Source organism: Carya illinoinensis, chromosome 5 (genome assembly GCF_018687715.1).
Source record: "Carya illinoinensis cultivar Pawnee chromosome 5, C.illinoinensisPawnee_v1, whole genome shotgun sequence".
Taxonomy (NCBI): domain Eukaryota; kingdom Viridiplantae; phylum Streptophyta; class Magnoliopsida; order Fagales; family Juglandaceae; genus Carya; species Carya illinoinensis.
In genome coordinates this window covers 6,070,251-6,090,717 of record NC_056756.1, presented here as the reverse complement: position 1 = coordinate 6,090,717, position 20,467 = coordinate 6,070,251, and the positions used below count along the sequence as shown (strand labels likewise).

The 20,467-nt window shown below is 36.7% G+C and overlaps 3 protein-coding genes across 7 annotated transcripts; all 3 read right to left on the bottom strand.

The window, feature by feature from the left end:
- Positions 1-3,650: 3,650 nt before the first annotated feature.
- Positions 3,651-5,265, bottom strand: LOC122311040. Its single transcript, XM_043125388.1, has one exon. The coding sequence runs from the start codon at positions 5,057-5,059 to the stop codon at positions 3,863-3,865; it is 1,197 nt and encodes a 398-aa protein (XP_042981322.1). The 5' UTR covers positions 5,060-5,265; the 3' UTR covers positions 3,651-3,862.
- Positions 5,266-9,391: 4,126 nt separating this feature from the next.
- LOC122311038 (polyadenylate-binding protein RBP47-like) lies at positions 9,392-14,072 on the bottom strand. The gene is made up of 6 exons (XM_043125383.1): positions 13,499-14,072; positions 12,174-12,654; positions 10,518-10,600; positions 10,313-10,443; positions 9,955-10,051; positions 9,392-9,729 (listed from the first exon to the last, which is right to left on the bottom strand). The coding sequence occupies exons 1-6, from the start codon at positions 13,910-13,912 to the stop codon at positions 9,595-9,597; spliced, it is 1,341 nt and encodes a 446-aa protein (XP_042981317.1). The 5' UTR covers positions 13,913-14,072; the 3' UTR covers positions 9,392-9,594.
- Positions 14,073-15,086: 1,014 nt separating this feature from the next.
- LOC122311039 (nodulation protein H-like) lies at positions 15,087-19,997 on the bottom strand. Of its 5 annotated transcripts, none has more exons than XM_043125385.1 (6): positions 19,679-19,997; positions 18,807-19,042; positions 18,465-18,723; positions 16,127-16,306; positions 15,798-15,953; positions 15,087-15,609 (listed from the first exon to the last, which is right to left on the bottom strand). In XM_043125385.1, exons 1-6 carry the CDS (start codon positions 19,706-19,708, stop codon positions 15,439-15,441), a joined length of 1,032 nt encoding a protein of 343 aa, XP_042981319.1. In that variant the 5' UTR covers positions 19,709-19,997; the 3' UTR covers positions 15,087-15,438. The 5 variants fall into 5 exon arrangements, 4 of the variants coding, with proteins under 4 accessions (XP_042981319.1, XP_042981321.1, XP_042981318.1 ...); XM_043125387.1 differs by having other exon boundaries at positions 15,087-15,582; XM_043125384.1 differs by having other exon boundaries at positions 15,087-15,612; positions 19,679-19,995.
- Between the last annotated feature and the right edge of the window lie 470 nt (positions 19,998-20,467).

The window sequence follows — 20,467 nt, the reverse complement described above, 5'->3', positions numbered from 1 at the left end:
GGCCTCCGGTTGACCACGCGGTGCATTACAGTAGGGCAATTCATGAAGCTACACGTTTGGTATTAATGGACTTGGTGTTGAACATCTTTTAACTGGTTTCAAAACAACAATCACAAAGAAGTGAATGCATCTTTTAACTTTTTTTTCACAATAACTGTATATTTAGATAGAGAAATAGAAGTATTATTTAGAGGTTTTTCTATGATATTATTTACGTGATATAATTTGATTTATAAAAATTTATTTTTTAAATTAAATTATAGAAAGTAAATGATATGCAGTGTAGAGGGTTTCAAATAGTGTGTATATATATACACATATAAAAACAGTTGGTGTTAGATGGAAATTTCTAACAACCAAAGCTTGAAGGCTGAAAGAACACCACTTGCCAATTCCTCACCGGACAAGAGATGGGGGGTTGTCTACTTTGCCATATTTTCTTATTGGCTCTTTTATGTAGAACCACTTTTTTGACCTGTCTTTGTTACTTTAAGAAATCATGTCCTTGTCCCGAATTCTTTACTCTCAAGCACATCAATTCATTATCAGCTAAAGAAAGTCTCGAAAAGAAATCAGTCAAAGGCCTGCAGGCATTCCAATCTCATCAAGGAAAATGAGTAGAAATTATATTCAGGTATATATAATTGTTAATGAAGTGTAAGCTGGGCCGGAGTGCCTTTCTTTTTCAAGCACGTACGTACGTCCATACTAAAAAGAAAAAATACTTTAATAAATCACGCGGCATGGATGTGGATGACTCAGCACTAACATTAATCCTTTAAAAAAAAAAAGCACTAACATTAACCGACAAAAATGTGAAGCTACATCAACTAATATACACACAGTACCACACAATATTAATTTCCTGTTGAAGAAGAAGAAGATTAAACTAACATGCATGCACAAACGACACTCAAGAGAGAAGAAGGCCGGCTGGCAAGTACTTTTTCTGTCTGAAATGTGGACCTTTTTTTATTTAAGTGACTATAATATTCACAGTTTCGATCGGAATTAATTCGAGTCCATTCATATTCACATATTGACAAGAATAAATCCTTTTCACGTATTTTGTAGAGTTGTGAAAGCTGATAATTCGAATTCCAACGGTCGAGAGTTATGAGATTTGGGTTTTTTTTTTTTTTTTTTTTTTTCCCTTCCTACTACCAAATGATTTTCTTTTCCCCGAAATGAAGAATGAAGATCTTACGCCGCCGGGGGGGGGGGGGGGGGGGGGGGGGGGGAGGAGAAGGGGAGGCAAAACGTGAAAAATACTATAAATGTTGCAGCATGTATATATATATATATATGTGTGTGTGTAGCTTGTTCATTGAACTCGTGCATTCATCAACTACCATCATTATTCACCAAAAACCACGCAATACGGCCGGAGTTTGTATCAGCATATATGACCATAGCATCATCATCATCATCATTTTCAACATGTTCATCATCGTAAATGAGACAAACTACAAACTTTATAGTTATAAAGCATCATGCATGGCTAAAGTTGTATGTAACATGCATGCATGCCCATTTTCTCCTCGATTACTTTTTCCACCCTGACAACCTCAGAACTCCAAAGAATAAGAATAAAGGAGATAATTGAGGTGACATCATTACTTGTTTCACGTGGGTCTCCTCCATAATCGACATGGCTGGCCTTTACATAAAGCTATTTTTCCATGGATATTGCAGCTCGTCCCTCTTTTTCCCTGCAGGAATATAACTAGCTCTTACACAATCGTACAACCCATAAAATAATGAATTATCTAACTATTTAATGATTTTTTATTTTTGTTGAGAATCAATTATGTTTTGACAGAGAAATAATTTAATAGATTATGTAAAAATAAATTCAGAATTGATATATATAGTTTAATATTGTATTAATGAGTGTAAAGTTATTTTTATTAATTTAAAATAAATTTAACGGATTAAATAAAATTATGTTAATTTATGAATTTATTTTTATAAATCTTTTTATATAATTGTATTTATAGGGTTCTCTTTAAACAATACAAAGGGTAAAACCAAAAGACCCAATACTTTTTTGGTTGTTAGTAATCGTGTTATATAAAGCTATCTAATTAAGCACGTAACTCTTTTAAGTCCCCATGGGGGCCGGATAAATAGATGAATAAAATGGTAAAATATGTGTTTGAAGTTGAGTTGCCCGTTTTGACACTTTTTTCTTTTCGGTGTTCTTTTGGTTTGAAACTTCAAAGTAGGAGATAACGTTAAATTACAGTGTTGCATGCATCTTAATTAATCTAGGCATGCATGCCAACGTTTTGAATATCGTATGTGGGTATAGGACGGAATTTATTGTGTCGGAATAATAAATATCACGGAAAAATATATATTTTATATTAAGTCAAATATCAGCCGTTCCGGTACGTTTTGATTAATACCAACCATTTTTTGTTGTACCAACCATTTCAGTGTGATTCGGTCAATACCGACCGGTTATGAAATTTTTGTAATCAATATAAAAATCTTGATTTTTTCATAATTTTCATTTAAATTCTCGTATCTGAATATTTTTATTTGTGTTTTAATTTTTTAAAATTTGCATTAATATTATTTGAAATATATTTTATTTATTTATGTATAGACAATTCCAAAACAATATTCAAAACTTTGATGCATGCACTGCCTGCCCAGATCGCCTGCTTTGGCTTAAAACATTTGAAATTTTATAGCTGTTGTTGTAGAAACTGTTAATAATGATTGCGATGCGGATCATGGAAAAATTTATATATATATATATATATATGGTCGAAAATGGGAGGGAATTAAAGAAAAGGTATATTTTGTTTGTTTAATTTTCTAATTTATTTGAATGATATGATTCCGTCCACCTTCACTGGGAACTACAGGTAATTTGGTGCCAATAGTACCCAATCACGTAACTTTTACACTGTACATGATGAGCATCGATCATTATATATCATTATTATTCCACAACCTAATCATTATTCTTATAGAATTTCTTTTGATCCCATGTGATGGCATGCATTCTAATATATATTCTACCTAGCTTTAATTTACCCTCACCTCCCTCTTTATGTATTTATTTATGTCACTCTTCGACGAAAAATGATAAACTTGAACTGCCTATATATCTGGGAATGCATAAAAGAACATTTTGGATAATATTGAAACCGGATCTACTATTTTCTTTTTAATTTTTTTAAAATTAACTTAATAATTCCCTGTCTTAATCAATTAATATCTATGCGGCATGCAATTTGATACGACCAAAAAAAGTAAGATAAGATCAGGCAGATCATGAGATAGGGAGAGGGATTAATTAATGATTTGTAAAGGCCTTAGTTCAACAAATTAAATTATGAAAATGCAATAAGATCATGATGATACTGTGTTGATTTTCTCCTCTTCTTCTTCTTCTTCTTCTTTTTCCATTTTTTCTATGCTACAGATGTGATCATCATGACCAGTATCAAACTCTCAAGTGTAATTTTCATATGTCAATGATCTGGCCGTGATGTTGTGTCAGATTAGAATTTGAATGAGTTTAGCTGATACGAATTATTATGACAGTTTAATTTCTGCTGTTTTAATAATGTCTACTTGCATTTTACCATAAGATAAGCCAAATAGTTTACTTTGCACCCAAACAAAAGCAATAATTAAATACTCTCTGTAATCTCTTATATGTCCTTTTTGGAGTGGAAAGAAACAATTTTCATACGATTTCAGCCCCTTTTATCGATAGAGACACACATCGAAGAACAAATACAGGAAGCTATCCAGATTAAGCTAACCAATAAAATTACAAACATTATAGAGAATTATCATATATTCAGCAAGCTGCAGGGACCCAGATGAGAGATCTGGATCATCCACGTGTCAAAGACCCAAATGCCTTGGTGACCTCATGCACACCTGGGTTGAACCCCAAGCAACCCAGCAGCCCCTGCTTGTAAGGTAAGAAAGTCTTCCTCCTCATCTCCTCCGAAACCGCCCGGTTCACTGTGTAATGCTTCTCGTGGGCCGAAACGGGTCCTCTCCTCCTTGAGCTTGACACAGAACCGGAACTATCCGTCGACCGGAAGCTCGAGTTCTTGATATCTTCGGCCAGCTTGTTCTTGGACAAAACCGCATACTTAGTCAATGGATCTTTGCCCGTTGCCCGACCCTCAGACGCGCTCCGAAACAACAGAAAATCTTTCAGCCTCCATTTTCTGTAACCTTGGGAGAAAGAAAAGGATGACAAAAATGAAGAATATGCTGAAGAAGAAGAAGGAGTGGAAGCTTTAGTGTTGCTTGCTGTTGAAGGAATATTATTGATTTTCGGTGCCGGTGAATTCTCCTCTTCTCCTAAGACAAGGTCAGAGACTCTCAGAGGAGACAAGGATCTTGTCCCTCTACGTAGAAAACTTGATGAAGATGACCCTGCAGAGAATTTTCCTCTCCCTCTCTTTTGTTCTTGTTCTCTTCCCTGTCGCTGGTCGAGCTCTCCTTTTTTTCGAGTTTCCTCTATTGCCGCAGCGAATGGATCAAAATCTTTCTTGTGACGCGGTGATAGTGCTTCTTGGACCATCCTCTTTCCCTGTGAAATCCTTGATCTTGGAGACCTTGGAGATGAAATGGACACCGAATGGTCATTGGCTCCGATGCCCACTTGTAATCGAGGTGGTGGCTTTAGAGGCTTAATCTTTCCGCCATCGAAGAGCTCGTCCGCAGACAAAGAAGTTCTCTCTAAGTGCCCACTAAAATCGAACTCAAAATCTTCACCACCATCATTGTCGTTATCGCTTTCGCCATTGTTGGTAGCTTTGGATTTGGGAATCCCTGGCCTTTCTTCCCAGTTAAAGGGGATCGAGGAGGCTGAGCTTCTGGGGATCATGTCGTGGAGAGAGAGGCTGTTGAACTCGTGGTAGAAGGCGGAGGCGCGGGTAGGACTGGTGGGGGCGCTGAAGTAGAAGTTGCCGAATCGTTGAGGGCTGGAAGGAGCAGTCATGTATGGAGAGGAGCAGGAACTGTCGAAGTTGAAGTCCACGGGAGCCACTGGTACCACAACTTCCATCTCCATTATCGGATGGGCTTCGTGTACTTGAGGGTTTGTGGTTGTTTGATCGAGAAAGTGAGGATGGTCGCACTGTGAATATTTATACCGTATGCGCTGTGAGCCTCTGCGTGTGTGTGTGTGAGAGAGAGAGAGAGAGGAGAGGAAGGAGAGAGGAAGAAGAGGGGTGGAGTATTTTGACTAGCGGACTAGAAAGAGGAATGGTAATATAAAGCTGCCGCCTTCTTAAATCCATCCATCTATATATTTTTATTTTTATTTTTGGTTGATATTTAAATGGTACTGCTAGTTCTAACCCTAGTGTTAGCTGTTTATTTCAAATGTCAACATTTTTTAGAGCATCTGTTTGGCAATAAATGGTTTTGATTTGGGATATTTTGTTGGATCTATCTTGGGTTTTCTTTTACAAATTCCGGACTTTCTTTCATGTGGGAGGCATGCATGCAGATTGTACTGGACCAGAAAACTTTTGCCGACAGGCCGATATCCCGTTCCCCACATGTGACAGAACAATTTTGACTTTTTGTGATATGTTTTTGTTGGGGAACGGGGGTGATTCACCCACAGTCATTTTTCCTTTTAGCCCGAGCTAGATGTTGACTAGTTACATACTGCCAAAATTCAACGTACGTATCAGAGATTGGAACTCAAAACCACCTTTGATAGATCGATACATCCAAGTTAAATGAGCAAATAATATCGCATCATTTAACGATCTAACTTTGTATCATAGGGTATGATTATTATCAATGGATTAATTGTACACTTGCTTCACAAAATAATAAATATAAAAAAATTATATTCATTATCACCATATATCACATTTATTTTTATTTTTATTTTTTACCAAAACTTTAATACATAGATAATGAATAAAAGAATTCAATTAGTTTAAAAATAATAAATTCATAAAAATTAAAAAAATATATATGAAATATGATGTGTAAAGATGATGAATAGCAAAATCCATAAATATATACTTTCTAAAATTATATATATTTAGTCTTTTATTTTAATAAATATCATCCCAATTAATGCATGCATGCTGGGAATCGGTTTCACATATATCTTCCTTAATTCACACAATATTGATATAGAGCAATCTAATTATAAGAATGGCTGCCTAGCTACCTCGATCTCGTTGATGATCATGTTTTGGCCAAGTCCTAGCTACCAAAAAATAAAACGTGGAGGCGAAACATCAAAAATGGTGGCTGATTGTTTGTAGCTGTCTTCTAGACAAAATGATGATCAAGATTAGTATACCCGCAACTGTCAATTCTCCCTTATCACCATCAGCCAGGACAAATTCCCGGCCATTTTTTGTCAAATTGAATTCAATTTGAGACCCGACCCCTAGCTGCCTCTTTATAATTAATCCACCTGTACGTGAATATATAGTTTCTCACCGAAATGTACCAAACTAAGGTCGATCGATTTCTTGGGTCACTGAGCATTCCAACGTACACTTTTTGTCTTCTTTTCAAACTAAAGCTAGAGCCCGTTACTTTCGGATTTTATTTTGTGTCACATATCAAATTACATACATCATGTCTATCTTAAACTATCTGCAGCTAGCCTGCATTTTAAATTGTATCATATATATATGCTGTGACGTTCTCGGGAAGAACCCGTACGTAGAAGATAATTTCGTATCGCGAGTCGAACCTATATCTATATATATATATAATAAGAATCTAAAATTAAATATGGATATAGATATACACATGATCAAAACCTACATATATATATATATATATAATATAAGGTGCATGCAGTACAAATCATGTGTACGTTACAACAGGGAATTAATTAGATAAAAATTCAGCATGCTGCGTGCAATCTCTTAATTTTCTCCATTTATTTTTTCAAATTAATCATGCAAGTTGGCCGCTGATTGATGACGTTGCAGTTACTAGAATGATATTGAAGAGGACGAAAACAAGTTAAATACGGCACAAAGTGGGAAAAAACAAACCGAACATAATTATGAAATGGTATAGAAAATCAGAATTAATTCAAGACAATTAAGGAGATCATCAGCATGCAACAACACGGTAAGTTCCTTCTTCCATATATATGACGCTAGCTCATGGCCGGCCAGCATCCATTTCATTATTTTATGCTTTTGTTTTATTGACTTTTTCATATATAATGGCAGGTGGACTCTATATATTATTATAAATAATAATTTAATATGTTTGATCCATTGAATATATTATAATAAAAGAAAATCCATTTAAAACGTGTGACTAAATTATAATTCTAGAATTTCTAATCATATTGTCCCAATTGCATGCACGCGTACGTGTTTCATGCACGTACGTATATAGCTGCTTATTTAGATTAATTTTATGGTTAAAATATACATTATTTTTCGAGGAATTTGGTTAGCTAGATAAATATTGCAGCCGTTCATCAAGACCAACTTAAATATACATTATTTTCTATATATAGATGTCAACTGTTTTGGTGGTTGATCCATTTAATTACCAACTAGGTGAATTAATTAATTGTCTGTCTCGCAATTAATCTGATGGCACGTCAAGAGTAAATTAGACGTGCGATGGGGTTTATGATTTGTCTTTGAAAGTGACGTTAAGACAGGATTTACTGCGGCTAAAAATGCATGCTGCTTACATCAGACGGCAACTTGGAGAATGAGGTTTAATTCGCAGCGGGTAGATCGAATGATGTCGGCTCGGTTGGTTATTATTTGTGTCATACGCCATGTCCTGTTGTCTTCTATGTATTACTACTACACCTAAGATCATAAGCTGTACATGTTGATTGATTTTATCTGTCTTCTATGTATTTGGATAGATTGTCTTACATCACTCCTCTTTTTTTTTTTATTGATTTGAATTAAATGTAAGTTTCATGTGTCGATATTTTATAATTTAAAGATATAATATATCAATTTTAAGGATTTCGAGTGCCGAAATATATATAATTTCAAAGAAAATATATTATGATTTTAATAGTACATAAACTGACATAATAATTTTATTAATCTTGATTACAGATAAGGCGAGTCTGTGGGACAATGAATGGACCGATAAGCGTCCAGTCGTCAAATACGAACAGGAAGCTTGCTTAGTAGCTTAGATGCTTGCTTACGGTAGGCAGTAGTTGCAATAAAATTTTGGGTACAATTATTGGATTATGACTTGGGTCTCGAAGTATTATTGCTCCACTTTTCAGTAAAAAACTTAAGAGCAAAGAAGACCCACTTCCATGTGAAAGTAACGTTTTGAAAACTTCACAACAATTAGTACTTGTTGTTCCCACTTCTCGTATCTTTGTCTTCTTTAATTATATTCATCGATTTAATATACTTTTAAATATTTATACATGAATCACTTAAACGGTAGTCATTTAATCTTTGCCATTTAATTAGTATAATTGGAGATAATAAAATCTCAAATCAAGAACATTTTTTCCTTTGTAATTTGATAGCAGTGAGGGAGATGAAGGCACATGATATCTTAAAAATGGCAACTTGTATTTTTGACGTAGATAAGTATTACATCTATAAATAAATTTTTATAAAAATAAATTCATGAATTGACATGATTTTATATAATTCATTAGATTTACCTTATAATAAAAATAACTTTATAATTTAACTTACTATATCAAATCATATTAAATTTTATAAAATCTCTTTTGTGGGCAAAGCATTTCTATTGCTTACATATATCATAAAAGACTCGAGCTTTACTTTGTGATTTGGTCGCCGGGGTTTTACTCAGAATGAAACTTGTACCAAACCAAGCCATGTTGGAAAAGGCAAAGAATGAGGGAAATACCAGAAAAGAGGAAAGAGATCGTGGAGGGGAACCAAAAAAAGACCTAATGAATTCAATAAATGAAGGCCCTGAGCAAGCCAACGACAGATAGATGAGTTCTGAAAAGAATATATCTTTTTTCCTTACACACTGTCACCCCTGCAAATACCTAGGATTTGCTCTTTATCCCATAAACAAACAGTGCAAGTACTAGAGCCTGCTCCAAAAAACAAGACAGAAAATGGCTTTATCTTTTATGACAGATTTGGTGTTTTGGGGGGGGGGGGGGGGGGGGGGGTGTGACTGGGCTAAGAGTCAGGACAATGTATGACCTCTAAACCACTAATATTCAGTTAAAAGATCCTCACCTTCACGTCCTAGTCTGCTCACTCAAGCTGATATTTCAAAGCTCGATAACTCTAATAACAATGATTTTAAAAGATATATGATCCACTAGACGTTCAAAGTTATTCTGCATTTTCCTCCCAGTGTGTTTGATTTTGAACTACACCCCCCCTCCCTCACCCCAACCCCCCAAAAAAAAAAATTTCATCCATCAAGATATCCTTCCACTAAGACCCAAAGTTGCAAATAAGTAAGTATTATACAATCTTAAAACAAGAGCAATATATCAAAATTTAATCCAGCCACAAAAGTGCAGCTAAAGCCATCCTACTTCAATCATGTCTTTGATAACTAAATTAACAAAGCCACTCTTGTAAATTCAGAATCCCTGCTGCTATACCCACATCACGAAGCTCCGTGAACTTCAGCTGTAGCATACATGCCTAGACCCTGATTCTGTGGTACAGCATATCCATACCCACCATAGCCTTGCCCTCTGTTATGACTCCCATTCCACTGGTTACTAGAATCTGCTCTCCACTGCAAAGTCCCATGCAATTAAGAAATCACGAATAGACTGGTTAGACAAGATATTGGAAGTTTCATCCATTGACAAGTCATTCCAAACAAGCTTATTCCAATGCCAGAAAATAAATGAAACTAAATAAATTTCCCAAGAGATATTGAGAGAAACCCCCTTTTTTTTTGGGTGGGGGGAAGGGGTGGGCTCTGTCTAATGCATGAATCAGCTAATTCTGATCTTACCTGCTTGCCTGCTGGACTGCGGCCCCAAGAAAGACGAACTGTTTGCTTGCCAATGACTGTCCCACTCAAACTTTCCATTGCATCCTCGGCATTCTTTCTATGACCAAAGAAAACAGACAGGAATCATTACAAGGCCACACTGGTGAAAAATTAAATATAATGGTGATGTTGTCATCTACAGTGGAAAATTAAATATAATGATGATGTTGTCATCTACATTCTAACCCTTCATGAAATTCACCATTTCCCATGTTCTCATGCTTAAATTTATATAACTTTTACACCTTAGTACATTCACAGAAGAACATAACATGAAAAAAACTAACTCAGATAGTTTATGTAACACTGGAAAGAGTACCTGTTAGCAAATTGCACAAAACCACATCCTTTTCCAACAGGAATTTTCACAGAGACAATCTCGCCGAATTGGGAAAATGGCTGTCTAAGATCTTCATCACTGACATCAGAGTCTAGCCCTCCAACAAATATCTACAATAAACCCTGGATTAATGATATAAAAAGAGTCCTGATACCTCACAAGTAAGGATCTGAAAAGGACTCACAGTAGTGTTATTTGACTCGCCGTCAGATTGGGAACCTTGGGTGACAGCACCATTTGATGCATGCCCACCAGCCAACACCAAAGCTATTTAAAGAACAGAATTAGAATTTCAACCAAAGTGCAATTTGAGAGGTTAAGATATTAAGAGCACTGCATTTATCTAAATGAGTATGTTATAGCTAGCTAAATCCGCAGCTACAATGTCGAGAAAAAATATAACAAAAAGACATTGATGGAAAGATCCATTGATATGCACAATCTTTGGGCAGGGAGAGAGAGAGAGAGAGAGCAGTAGCTGCGACGTATAGTAATAAACATGAAAATATTACTAAGGATTCCGGATAAGAAGCATGAAATAATAATCTTGACCAGCTTTGCAAGACCATTTTTTTTGGTACATTATTCATCTCCCTTACTCCAAGAATATGTGGCAATTAGCATGTTAAGTAGAAGAGAACTGCTAGATCCACAAAAGGATCTTACAAAAGTAAACTCACAAACTAGCATGTCTTGATGTGAAACATCAGATCTACTTTACAGTAAAGAGAACTTTATAATCTGACATACCATATCAACCCATGTTAATTTGTGAGTTTACTTTGTGAAATTTCTTTGTGAATAAATCATTTCTCTAGTAGAAAAGGAGTTTCTTCTTACAATTACTTATAACAGGAAAAAAGGATATTGTACTAGCGGTTGATCTTAGAACAGTCAGCCAATTCTTTTAGGAATGGTTATTTGTTAGCATACATGAAGTAATTCCATAAGAATAGACAAAACAAACGGAAAACAAATATACAAGGGCTTTAAAAAGATTCGGAAGACCGGGAAGGCATTCAAATTAGAAATTAGACTGTGTACATGAATACCAAAAGATGAACTCAGCAACATTTTGAGACCCTCTCACAAGTGATTAGAAAAGCATTGCAAATAAACAATCAGGGCCACAAAAATTACATCAACAAATTTCCAACCATTTGGTAGGAGGCCCAATTCCATTAGTTTGGAAGAGTGATTCATGTAGCTGATGCTAATCAGGTACCAAGGCTCAGTTGGGTGAGTGAACTGAGTTGTGGAGTGGTACCAAGAGCAGGTAAGGAAATGAAGGTAAGCTGGCGGCAACCAAGTCTACATAAAATATTAACAAGGATCATTATGATAAGAACAGAAAGAGCAAGCTCACTCAGAACCATTGTGCTTGCCTCAAGTTACAGAGCAACAGCAAGCATTTATGGAACAGAAGATCGAAGCATGTAATTTCCACAAGAAAATACAAAACGTTTAGGAATGAAGGGTGTACTTAATATCAAGAGCAGATTGAGTGAGGCAACACAAATAACATTTCTCTCCTCTCTTTTTTCTGTTTTATCTTATCCTTTGGCAGGGGGAATCACATTATTTTCACAATTATGCAAACAATCACCTCAAATACAACCTACTGAAACAGAAGATTGACTTTGTTTCTCAAATACACTGAGATAATTTCATAGGTTGACTGTTGACCGTAAAATGACTAGATCAAGCAGAATGTACTAAAATATATCAATAAGAAATATCGAAGCAACAGACAACCAAAATTGATTTCTACATTGGACATAAAATGGTAAGAGCTTAAATTCTACAAGCATCAGTAACAGATGAGAGGTCTAGAAGTTACCTTGGGAAGAATACTGCTGTTGATATCCAGATGATTTCTTGGGGGTTGCAACACCTAAACGCATGGGCCTACTTGAACAATACATGCCATTCATTTCAGTAATAGCCCTTGACCTCTCACTTTCATCACCAAACCTAACAAATCCATAACCTTTTGATCGACCTGTATTTGAATCAATAACCACCTTTGCTCCTTTAACAGATGGATATCTACTAGCAAAGGTTTCCTGCAACATGGCATCAGTTACATCTGCTGCCAAATCCCCCACAAATATGGACAGATCAGAACCAACATCTGATCGTTTATCGCCTGCACTAAAGGTCGCCCAATTAAGACGGAAGGGCTGCTCTGTATTTGGCATCACAGCACCATTATAGCTCTGCAAAACTTTCTCGGCAGTTGAATGAGAAAAGAACTCAACAAAACCATATCCCTCTGATTGGCCAGTCTGCTTATTGCGTATAACCTTTACTGAGGAAACCTGCAGATTTTATGGTGCCAAAAGTCAGAAAGCAAGCCCATAATGAAGAGTTAGGGAAATTCCTCTCGTGGAAATTTTAGAGAGAGAGAGAAGTGTGTGTGTGTGTGCGCGCGCACAAGCATGTGCAATTAATTGCAAATCATACTCAAATGAAATCATAATCTATCAGTTTGTAAGCAAGCCTATTAAGAAAAATACAAGTTGGAGGCTAAATTCTAAAATTAATTGTGCATATACCAAGATGAATGGAATGACATCAGTTGCAAGAAATCATTAAGAACTAAAATTCACATTCGTCCATGAACAAGATGATGTCCATAAATCAACACGTTCTCACAAAACCATCAAAGTCAATGTAGAATGCAGGTCATGTTTAAAATCTAGGAACTTTCTTCAATAACTGAAAATGGAAAAGCCCACAGGTCTTCGAACTTCCAGCCCTCTCTGCATTGATAAACTTTGCAGGTGCAATTCCAAATATCCATAGTGTAATATACAAGCAAATAATAGTGGGGGTATGGGACACACACACATACACACTGAATCTGGTCGCAATATTATAATATGATCTGATCTTATGTAATCACAAAATTTTCTACCTTAAGTTCCACATAAACCCTTAAGAGGCTCATTGAAAACACCTCTCCCCCATTCACTTCAGAACAAAAAGGTAATCACCTCCATCATTACACACAGATTCGTCAAAAAAACTCATACATATACAGTCGGAAAATATTATGATATATATACATACATACATATATATATGTACTCATAATATATACAATATACGTGTATATACATATATATAGAGAGCGAGAGAGAGAGAGAGATTAGTGCAGACCTCGCCAGTATGAGCAAAGCAGTTGTGGAGGTAAGACTCGTCCATCCAATGGTGGAGGTCACCGATCCAGATCGTCTTGACCTCGTCGGCGGACCCCAGCTGCTGCTGTTGCTGTTGCTGTTGCTGCTGCTTCTGATGCTGTATTTGAGCTTGCGGCTGGTGCTGCTGCTGATAATGATGAGGATGAGGTTGATGATGAGGATGAGCGTAGGGCATGTAATTGTACATCATCATCTGCTGCTGCTGCTGCTGCATCAGGGCCATAGCCGCTGCCGGGTATTGCATGGCCATCCATTGCTGCTGCTGCTGCGATTGCATCCACTGCTGTTGATGCTGCTGCTGCTGCGGCTGCGGCTGCGGCTGCGGCTGCTGCTGCTGCGTGGTCATATCACCGCCGTTGGTTGCCTGCGCCATGCTCTCTGGTCTGGTACAGTTCCTCTCTCCCTCTTTTTCTCTCTCTTAGGGCTCCGGATGCGTGTGTACGAGAGAGAGGCGGAGGGAGAGACCTGGTACGTGAGAGAGCAAAGAGCAGAGAAAGGAGGCGGAAAATGAAATTGTATTGGGTTTAAAAGGAGGCGGCGGATCTGGCCTCTCCCCTCTTTGTGCTGTACAGTAGAGTAAGAGACCCTCGGTTACACCGTCAGCAACACGGGTAGCCATTCGTGACGTGTGGGACCCTTTTTGCCTGAGGTCCACCGCCGTAATGGACGGTGTAGATGCAATCATCATGCCACTGCCGTCCACCGTGGACTTTTTCATATTCAAGTTTCTACGTTCTTTATAGGTCGGTAAAATGATAGGGTTCAGTCCCCAGGGGCCGAGACACCCCCACTTTTTGTCAATCGGACCGATTTTATACTTTTATCATCCAAATAATTTCAGAATAATAAGCTTTTCCTTCATTTTAAATTTTAATATATAGTAAAATATTGATAAAATGCATAATATAATAACTATTAAATTTTAGTGGATTTTGACGTGCGCAATATCATAAACTTTTAAGCTTTTTTTTTCTTTTTCTTTTTTTTTTTTTTAATTTTCTGTGCTACCGTGCTAGGCTGCTAGCCATTCGTGATCAGTATTATGCACCTTTTATGTATCATAAATAATAATGAAATTTAATTTTAAAATTAAAGAAATAATAATTATACATTTAAAAATACAATTATTTTCTTTATAGCTTATTTTAGTTTTATTGTTCATAGATTTCTACGAAATTTATATCTAGCATTTATAGCCAAAGAATCGGGTGTACTCGAGGCCCTTTTTTACCTCGAATTGGAAGCTCGACTGGCTGAGCCAATGATTCATTCATCGTCACCAAGAAAAAGTAAAGGGGAGCGAGGGCTAGTGATCGATGTGGTCCGGTCAAAATATGGCTTTTTGGACTGCATGTCGTCGCGTTTACCGGTCAAAACAGATACAGAAAATTGTTCATGTAACCAAATTACAACGTGATTAGTAATGCAACGAGATTTTTAGGTGGTTAGATGTTCTTAATTATACATATATATTTGCTCTGCCTTCAAACATGATCTGTCTGGTTTTAATTTCAACCATAACGGCTGACATTGCTGAACCAAAGAAATAAGGAAACAAATTACCACTTGCCAACCAAACTATATGCAACTTTCCTCACATGTACACAAACATTTACGTCTACAAGTACCCAAAATTTTCATCAGCGAAGGAGCATTTTTCTTCCATGATTAGCTCAAATACAACTCTATGTTTATCCAAGAAGGGAGGAGGGGGAAAAAAGAATCAAAAGAATATTAGTTGGAACCAGAAACACAAAGAAGCTGAAAGCAAAATGCAAATGCCCCGGCCAAAATTTCAACAGGTGGCATCCTGTTGGCTCCTGCGGCTAAAAAAAATGAAAGGATGAAAACAAAAACGGGTTAAAGATCGTAGAATGGAATATATACATCATCCCTGCATTACTTTCTATAATCTGAATGTAGGAAATTTTCGAAATGAGTTCCCTTGAGTGTCTTTTGGACATCATCCCAATTCTTAATCTGACTAGATAGAGAACCTTTGTGTATCTTCACCTGACGACTCTTTAATTCTCTAAGTGGAACCTTCAAGAAATGTTGAACATCTATTAACTTCTGCAGACATGTAAAAATACCCATCTTTAGAGGGGGTTTCTTCTACTCTCTTTCATTTTTCCCAATTTGGGTGGGGGAGAAATTTTTCAAACATTGAACCTGATGTTAGAGGTTTAAATAGTATTTGATAATAATGCACATGCTAGAAAAAACAGTTAGGGGAAAGCTTTGAAAGTGGGACTTACAGTGTGGTTCTTGACTACGTCCTCGTAGTATAGAATGATGTGCCGGGTGCTCTTAAAATACTCTAACGCTTTGGCAGTGGTTTCTTCTACTTGCTTCAAATTGGGTATCAGCAATGTTGCATTGATTATAGGCTTGTAGTTTGCAAGTATTTCTGCCTGAAACCATTTCTCTTAATAGTTTGAAGAATCTTACATATAAAAACACAAGTCTTCTTTCAAGTAAAAGGGCAAAAAATTGAAGTTGAAAACCTTGTGCATGCACACATTTGTGTGTGTGTGTGTGTGTGTGTGTGAGAGAGAGAGAGAGAGAGAGAGAGAGAGAGAGCAACCTCATGGGGTGAATGCACATGAGATTTGTGGGTTCCATTTAATAGCTTCACATCTCGATCATATGAATTTGCCAGAACCGATATCATTCTACGTAAAAGATTCCTTCGGAAGAGAAATATAACTGAAACTCCCCGAGTATTGAAGTACTCTACAATGTCTGCATGATGCTGCATCAGACCCTGCAATAACATACCAAAATACAGAATTTATGGTAAAACAGAGCAGAATGGCATGAATACAACAATTTCGTGAGTTTAACTACAAGATGCCAACCAGACCAAATGTAAGTAGCAAAGTACACAGAAACCTCATCCTGTACAGAAGAAAAGCACACATATATGGGAACTTTATTCTTAATTATAATTCTGAATTAGCTCTTAGACCTAAATACCAAGCCTCCACAAGTCCTGCAGGATCAGTTCCTGGTTGCTAAAGGCTTTCATTCCCTCATAGCAATCAAGAGCTAATCCAATTGTCAAAATTTCTTATTTTTTTAGTATGCTACACATTCACTTTTTGAGTTTTGAACCCATAAACTTACCTTCACCCTCTAATTACAAGGAAATGAAATGCCATTCGCGCTAAAGCTCATTGGCTCAAATTCAAAATTCATTCCTGTTTTCTCCTACTGACCAGGAGCTAAGGAAAGAAGGAATACTCAAAAAAGAAAGACAAAGTGCTTTTCATTTGGCATTTGGAGGAAGTTGTGAGAAGGGAAAAAGTGTAAATGGAATGCATTCTGACTTTCCAGAAAAAGGTTATTATATGACAGAAAACAAAAGGTACGATTATATTTAAATCTTTTGCGCACCAACAACACCAACCACCAGCTCGTGTTTAAGTACTCCATGATGTGTCAAATAGGGTGCCTCTATGGCATCTCTACTGATTCCCTCCAATGGTCCATGAGATTCACTAGAGCTGTACAGGATTGGGAGGTGGGAGAGATTGCTGACTTTTACAGCGCGTTATACGCACTGAAACTACAGCTAGGAGGGTAGGACAGATTACTTTGGACATCTACAAGGAACAAGAAATTTTCCGTCCGACCATATTACAAGGAATTAATGACTCACTCCTTCAATGCCTTCCCATGGAAGAGCATTTGGAGGAACAATGCTCCCCTCAAGGCTGCATTCTTCGGCTGGTTGGCATCCCATGGGAAAATATTCACTATCAACAAACTGAGAAAGCGTGGCCTCTACATAATAGATTGGCGCTTCATGTGCAAACACAATAGTGAATCAACAGATCACCTACGTCTTCACTGCAAAGTAGTCAAGGCTTTATGGTATGAAATCTTCACTAGGCTCGGTCTTGCATGGGTAATGCCTAGGAGGGATCATCACATTGCAGCTGTTTGGAAGATGGTGCCTCTATGCTTAATGTGATGCACATGGAACGAAAGAAATGGTCGTTATTTTGACAATAGGGAACGCTCTCCGAATGGTTTTAGGGCCTTCTTCTTTCATGCATTGTTGCTTTGGGCTTCTATTGTATTGAATGGAACGAATTTTAATGACTTTTATGCTACTTTCCATTGCGCGTAGTTTGTAATTAGGCTGTTTCTGGTATACTCCTGGTGTGCTCGGGCTTTGCCTAATTACATGGATTAAAAAAAATCTGTTTAGTTATATATAAATAAATAAATGAAGTGTCAAGCATTCACCATCACTAAAGGAAGCACCTATGTTGTCTATGCACCGAACTTATATTTACTAGAAGGGATAAGGAGTTGAAACTCAGGCCAACAGAAATCCTATGAAAAAGATTTAAGAAACTAAGAAAGACCCATTTTATCACTCATCAGAGAAAATTTTACACTCTGAGACAACGCATCCCGAACTGAAAATGCATTTGAAGTGAAGGAGCTGCAGCCATGGTAGAATCTTTTGTTGAGTTGTTTAGGATGCAGGAACTAGGGCTCCTGGTTTAAAGAAACAGAAATATCCGTGCTTAAAATGGGTTTATAGATATCACTTCCATGTCATCATTATGAAATTTGAATTTGAAGATCGTTAATCACATCACTGTCCATGAGTTACTAATCATGCACAGAAACAACAAAACTACCGTCTATTAAAAACTAGGGACATTACAAAGGAGGAGTCAGACAAATCCATTTTGTTGTGGTTATTCTGATGCTAAAAGTCAGAGTAAAATTAAGCCAAAAACTTGCAATACCATGATAGAGAAGAAGATGGGTATCTAATAAGACATAAGCAGTTCTACAGAAATAAATATAAATATAAAGATGCTTGCTATGGCTCCTCACCAAAAAAAATAACAAATTTAATTTGCAGAAGTCTAAATAGAATTTAACTATATGACACTCGCCTGATTAAGCATCCACTTTAAGCCAACTGCAGCTGTACATTCATTCTTTGAGGCACTACTGAGCCAGTCAAGACGGTAAATTTTATCCAAAGTCTCACCGATGGTTGAAGTATTGCTTCTCCTAACTTTAACAGAGAAAATCTCCCCATTGGAGCTTATGTTAGTATGATTGTTTAACAATGTCTCAAACCATCCACTCCCGGATCTCTGCATCGACAAAATGGCGAAATAGCGCACTGGATTACATGCACATTCAGCCCTAATTAGGCACCAGAAAAATAAATTGTTGTCAGTGAAAGGTAACGAAAGCCCAAATTCAAAATTAAAACAGCTAGCAATTACCTGCTATAAGTTTTAGGTTTAGGGTAGTGAACATAAGGAATTTCCCAGGGTTCGATTTGAGGTTCTGGGCATGGCTTTTGGATCACTTGAACATGTAGATATCCGGCCTTGCTGTGTGTGCTAATTTGCTTTAGACAAATAGAGCATATATAGACGCCACACACCATTGCAAAGACCAAGACGATCATCCTCAGCACCAATGGGGATTTCTTGGGTACCTTTATGACAAAAATATCCTGTATTTATGAAGCTACTATTGTCAAAAAGCTTATCCACGGACCGAAAGAAAAAGGTACGACAATCGACTAAATTGGATCAACAAAAGCCTGAACTAGAAGACCCCGCCAGATTGAGCTACACAGATGTTAGATCATCACAAGAAAATATGATATGTGACGCTAAACGAATCACGCCTAGAATCAACTATCCAGCACTATTGAGCTAAAAAAACAATTAATTCTGTACGGAGAAGAAAACATGACAGTAACAAAAGCACACTTCGTTACAGAAAAATTATATACATCAGTGTGATTCAACATTCAGTCAGGCTGAATATAATCTAAAAAAAAAGGAGAAAAAACTAGGTTTGCTTCAGCTCGAATTCATTGATAACGCAGAGCCAAAAAAATAGGAAATAAAACCCAGAAAAACAAAAGTTTGACTATTCAACACACGGTCAAGGATCAGACAGTTCCCATGTTACACATTCAAAAAAAAAAAAATCAAAGTACCATGGGTATAACGAGTATTCTATAATCTCCAAATTAAGCAAACGAAATCCACATGCAATTCGCAAAAATAAAGAAGTATAAGACAATGATATTATAATGAAAATACAGTACGGCTTCGAAGAGACGATCGATTTCACGGACCTTGGTGAAGGAACAAAGACCGTCGGCCATTGTTTTGAAGCTCAAAAAGGAGGCGGAAGAAAAGGCATTTGGGAGTTCCTTTCCTATTATTCGGCTTTATCTCTCATTTTCCACAAAAATAAAAATTCGAAAACCGAGGAAAAGGTCCAAAAGGAGAGAGAGAGAAGAGAGAGAGAGAGGGGTTTGATGGGTATGAGTTTTCTCTCGTGCAGAGCAGAGCAAGAATGATTAGATGCTTCTGACCGTTGCACGCTCTCTCTCTCTCTTGTCTGTTGTTTTTCTATTTTCTCTCAGATTTCACACTGCGCGCAATCTAAGCATTGTCATACGGGTCGACCCACACGAGGAGGAAAAGAACGAAAGCAATGACTCGAATCAGTTCATAGAACGGCATCGTTTTGAGTGTCACCTACGTTCACCCCAATAAAAACGGCATGGCTTTGACGGGTCATTAATTTTGCAGTTGATTGATTCAAATCAAAACCTTTAATTATTGGGCCAATAAAAAAGAGGTTTATTAGTTAACGACACCCAACCAAACCATGTTTGCTTGACTTCCTGCTTTTACTTTGGTCTCCCATCTTTGCTCAGAATTCAAATTAAGGATTTAGTCTATGAATTATTTTGAGGGCTTGTTTGGATTTAGTAAGTGTTTTATTTTATCTTATTTTATCTTATAATTATTATAATTTTTTAAAATTTTTATATAAAATATAATAAATAATTTAATTTTTTTAATTTTAAAATAATAATAATAATATTTTATTCAATTTTTAACTTTTATCTAAA

Excerpts from the sequence above, each read along its gene's own strand:
- LOC122311040 (XM_043125388.1), bottom strand. The coding sequence starts at position 5,059 with ATGGAGATGGAAGTTGTGGTACCAGTGGCTCCCGTGGACTTCAACTTC.
- LOC122311038 (XM_043125383.1), bottom strand. The coding sequence starts at position 13,912 with ATGGCGCAGGCAACCAACGGCGGTGATATGACCACGCAGCAGCAGCAG. Across the intron at positions 10,601-12,173 it reads ACAGCAGTATTCTTCCCAAG|CTTTGGTGTTGGCTGGTGGG; the intron begins GTAACTTCTAGA and ends TTCTTTAAATAG. Across the intron at positions 10,052-10,312 it reads TTTGTGCAATTTGCTAACAG|AAAGAATGCCGAGGATGCAA; the intron begins GTACTCTTTCCA and ends CTTTGGTCATAG.
- LOC122311039 (XM_043125384.1), bottom strand. The coding sequence starts at position 19,708 with ATGGCCGACGGTCTTTGTTCCTTCACCAAG. Across the intron at positions 18,724-18,806 it reads AAACCTAAAACTTATAGCAG|GGCTGAATGTGCATGTAATC; the intron begins GTAATTGCTAGC and ends GTGCCTAATTAG. Across the intron at positions 15,613-15,797 it reads ACGTAGTCAAGAACCACACT|AAGTTAATAGATGTTCAACA; the intron begins GTAAGTCCCACT and ends ACATGTCTGCAG.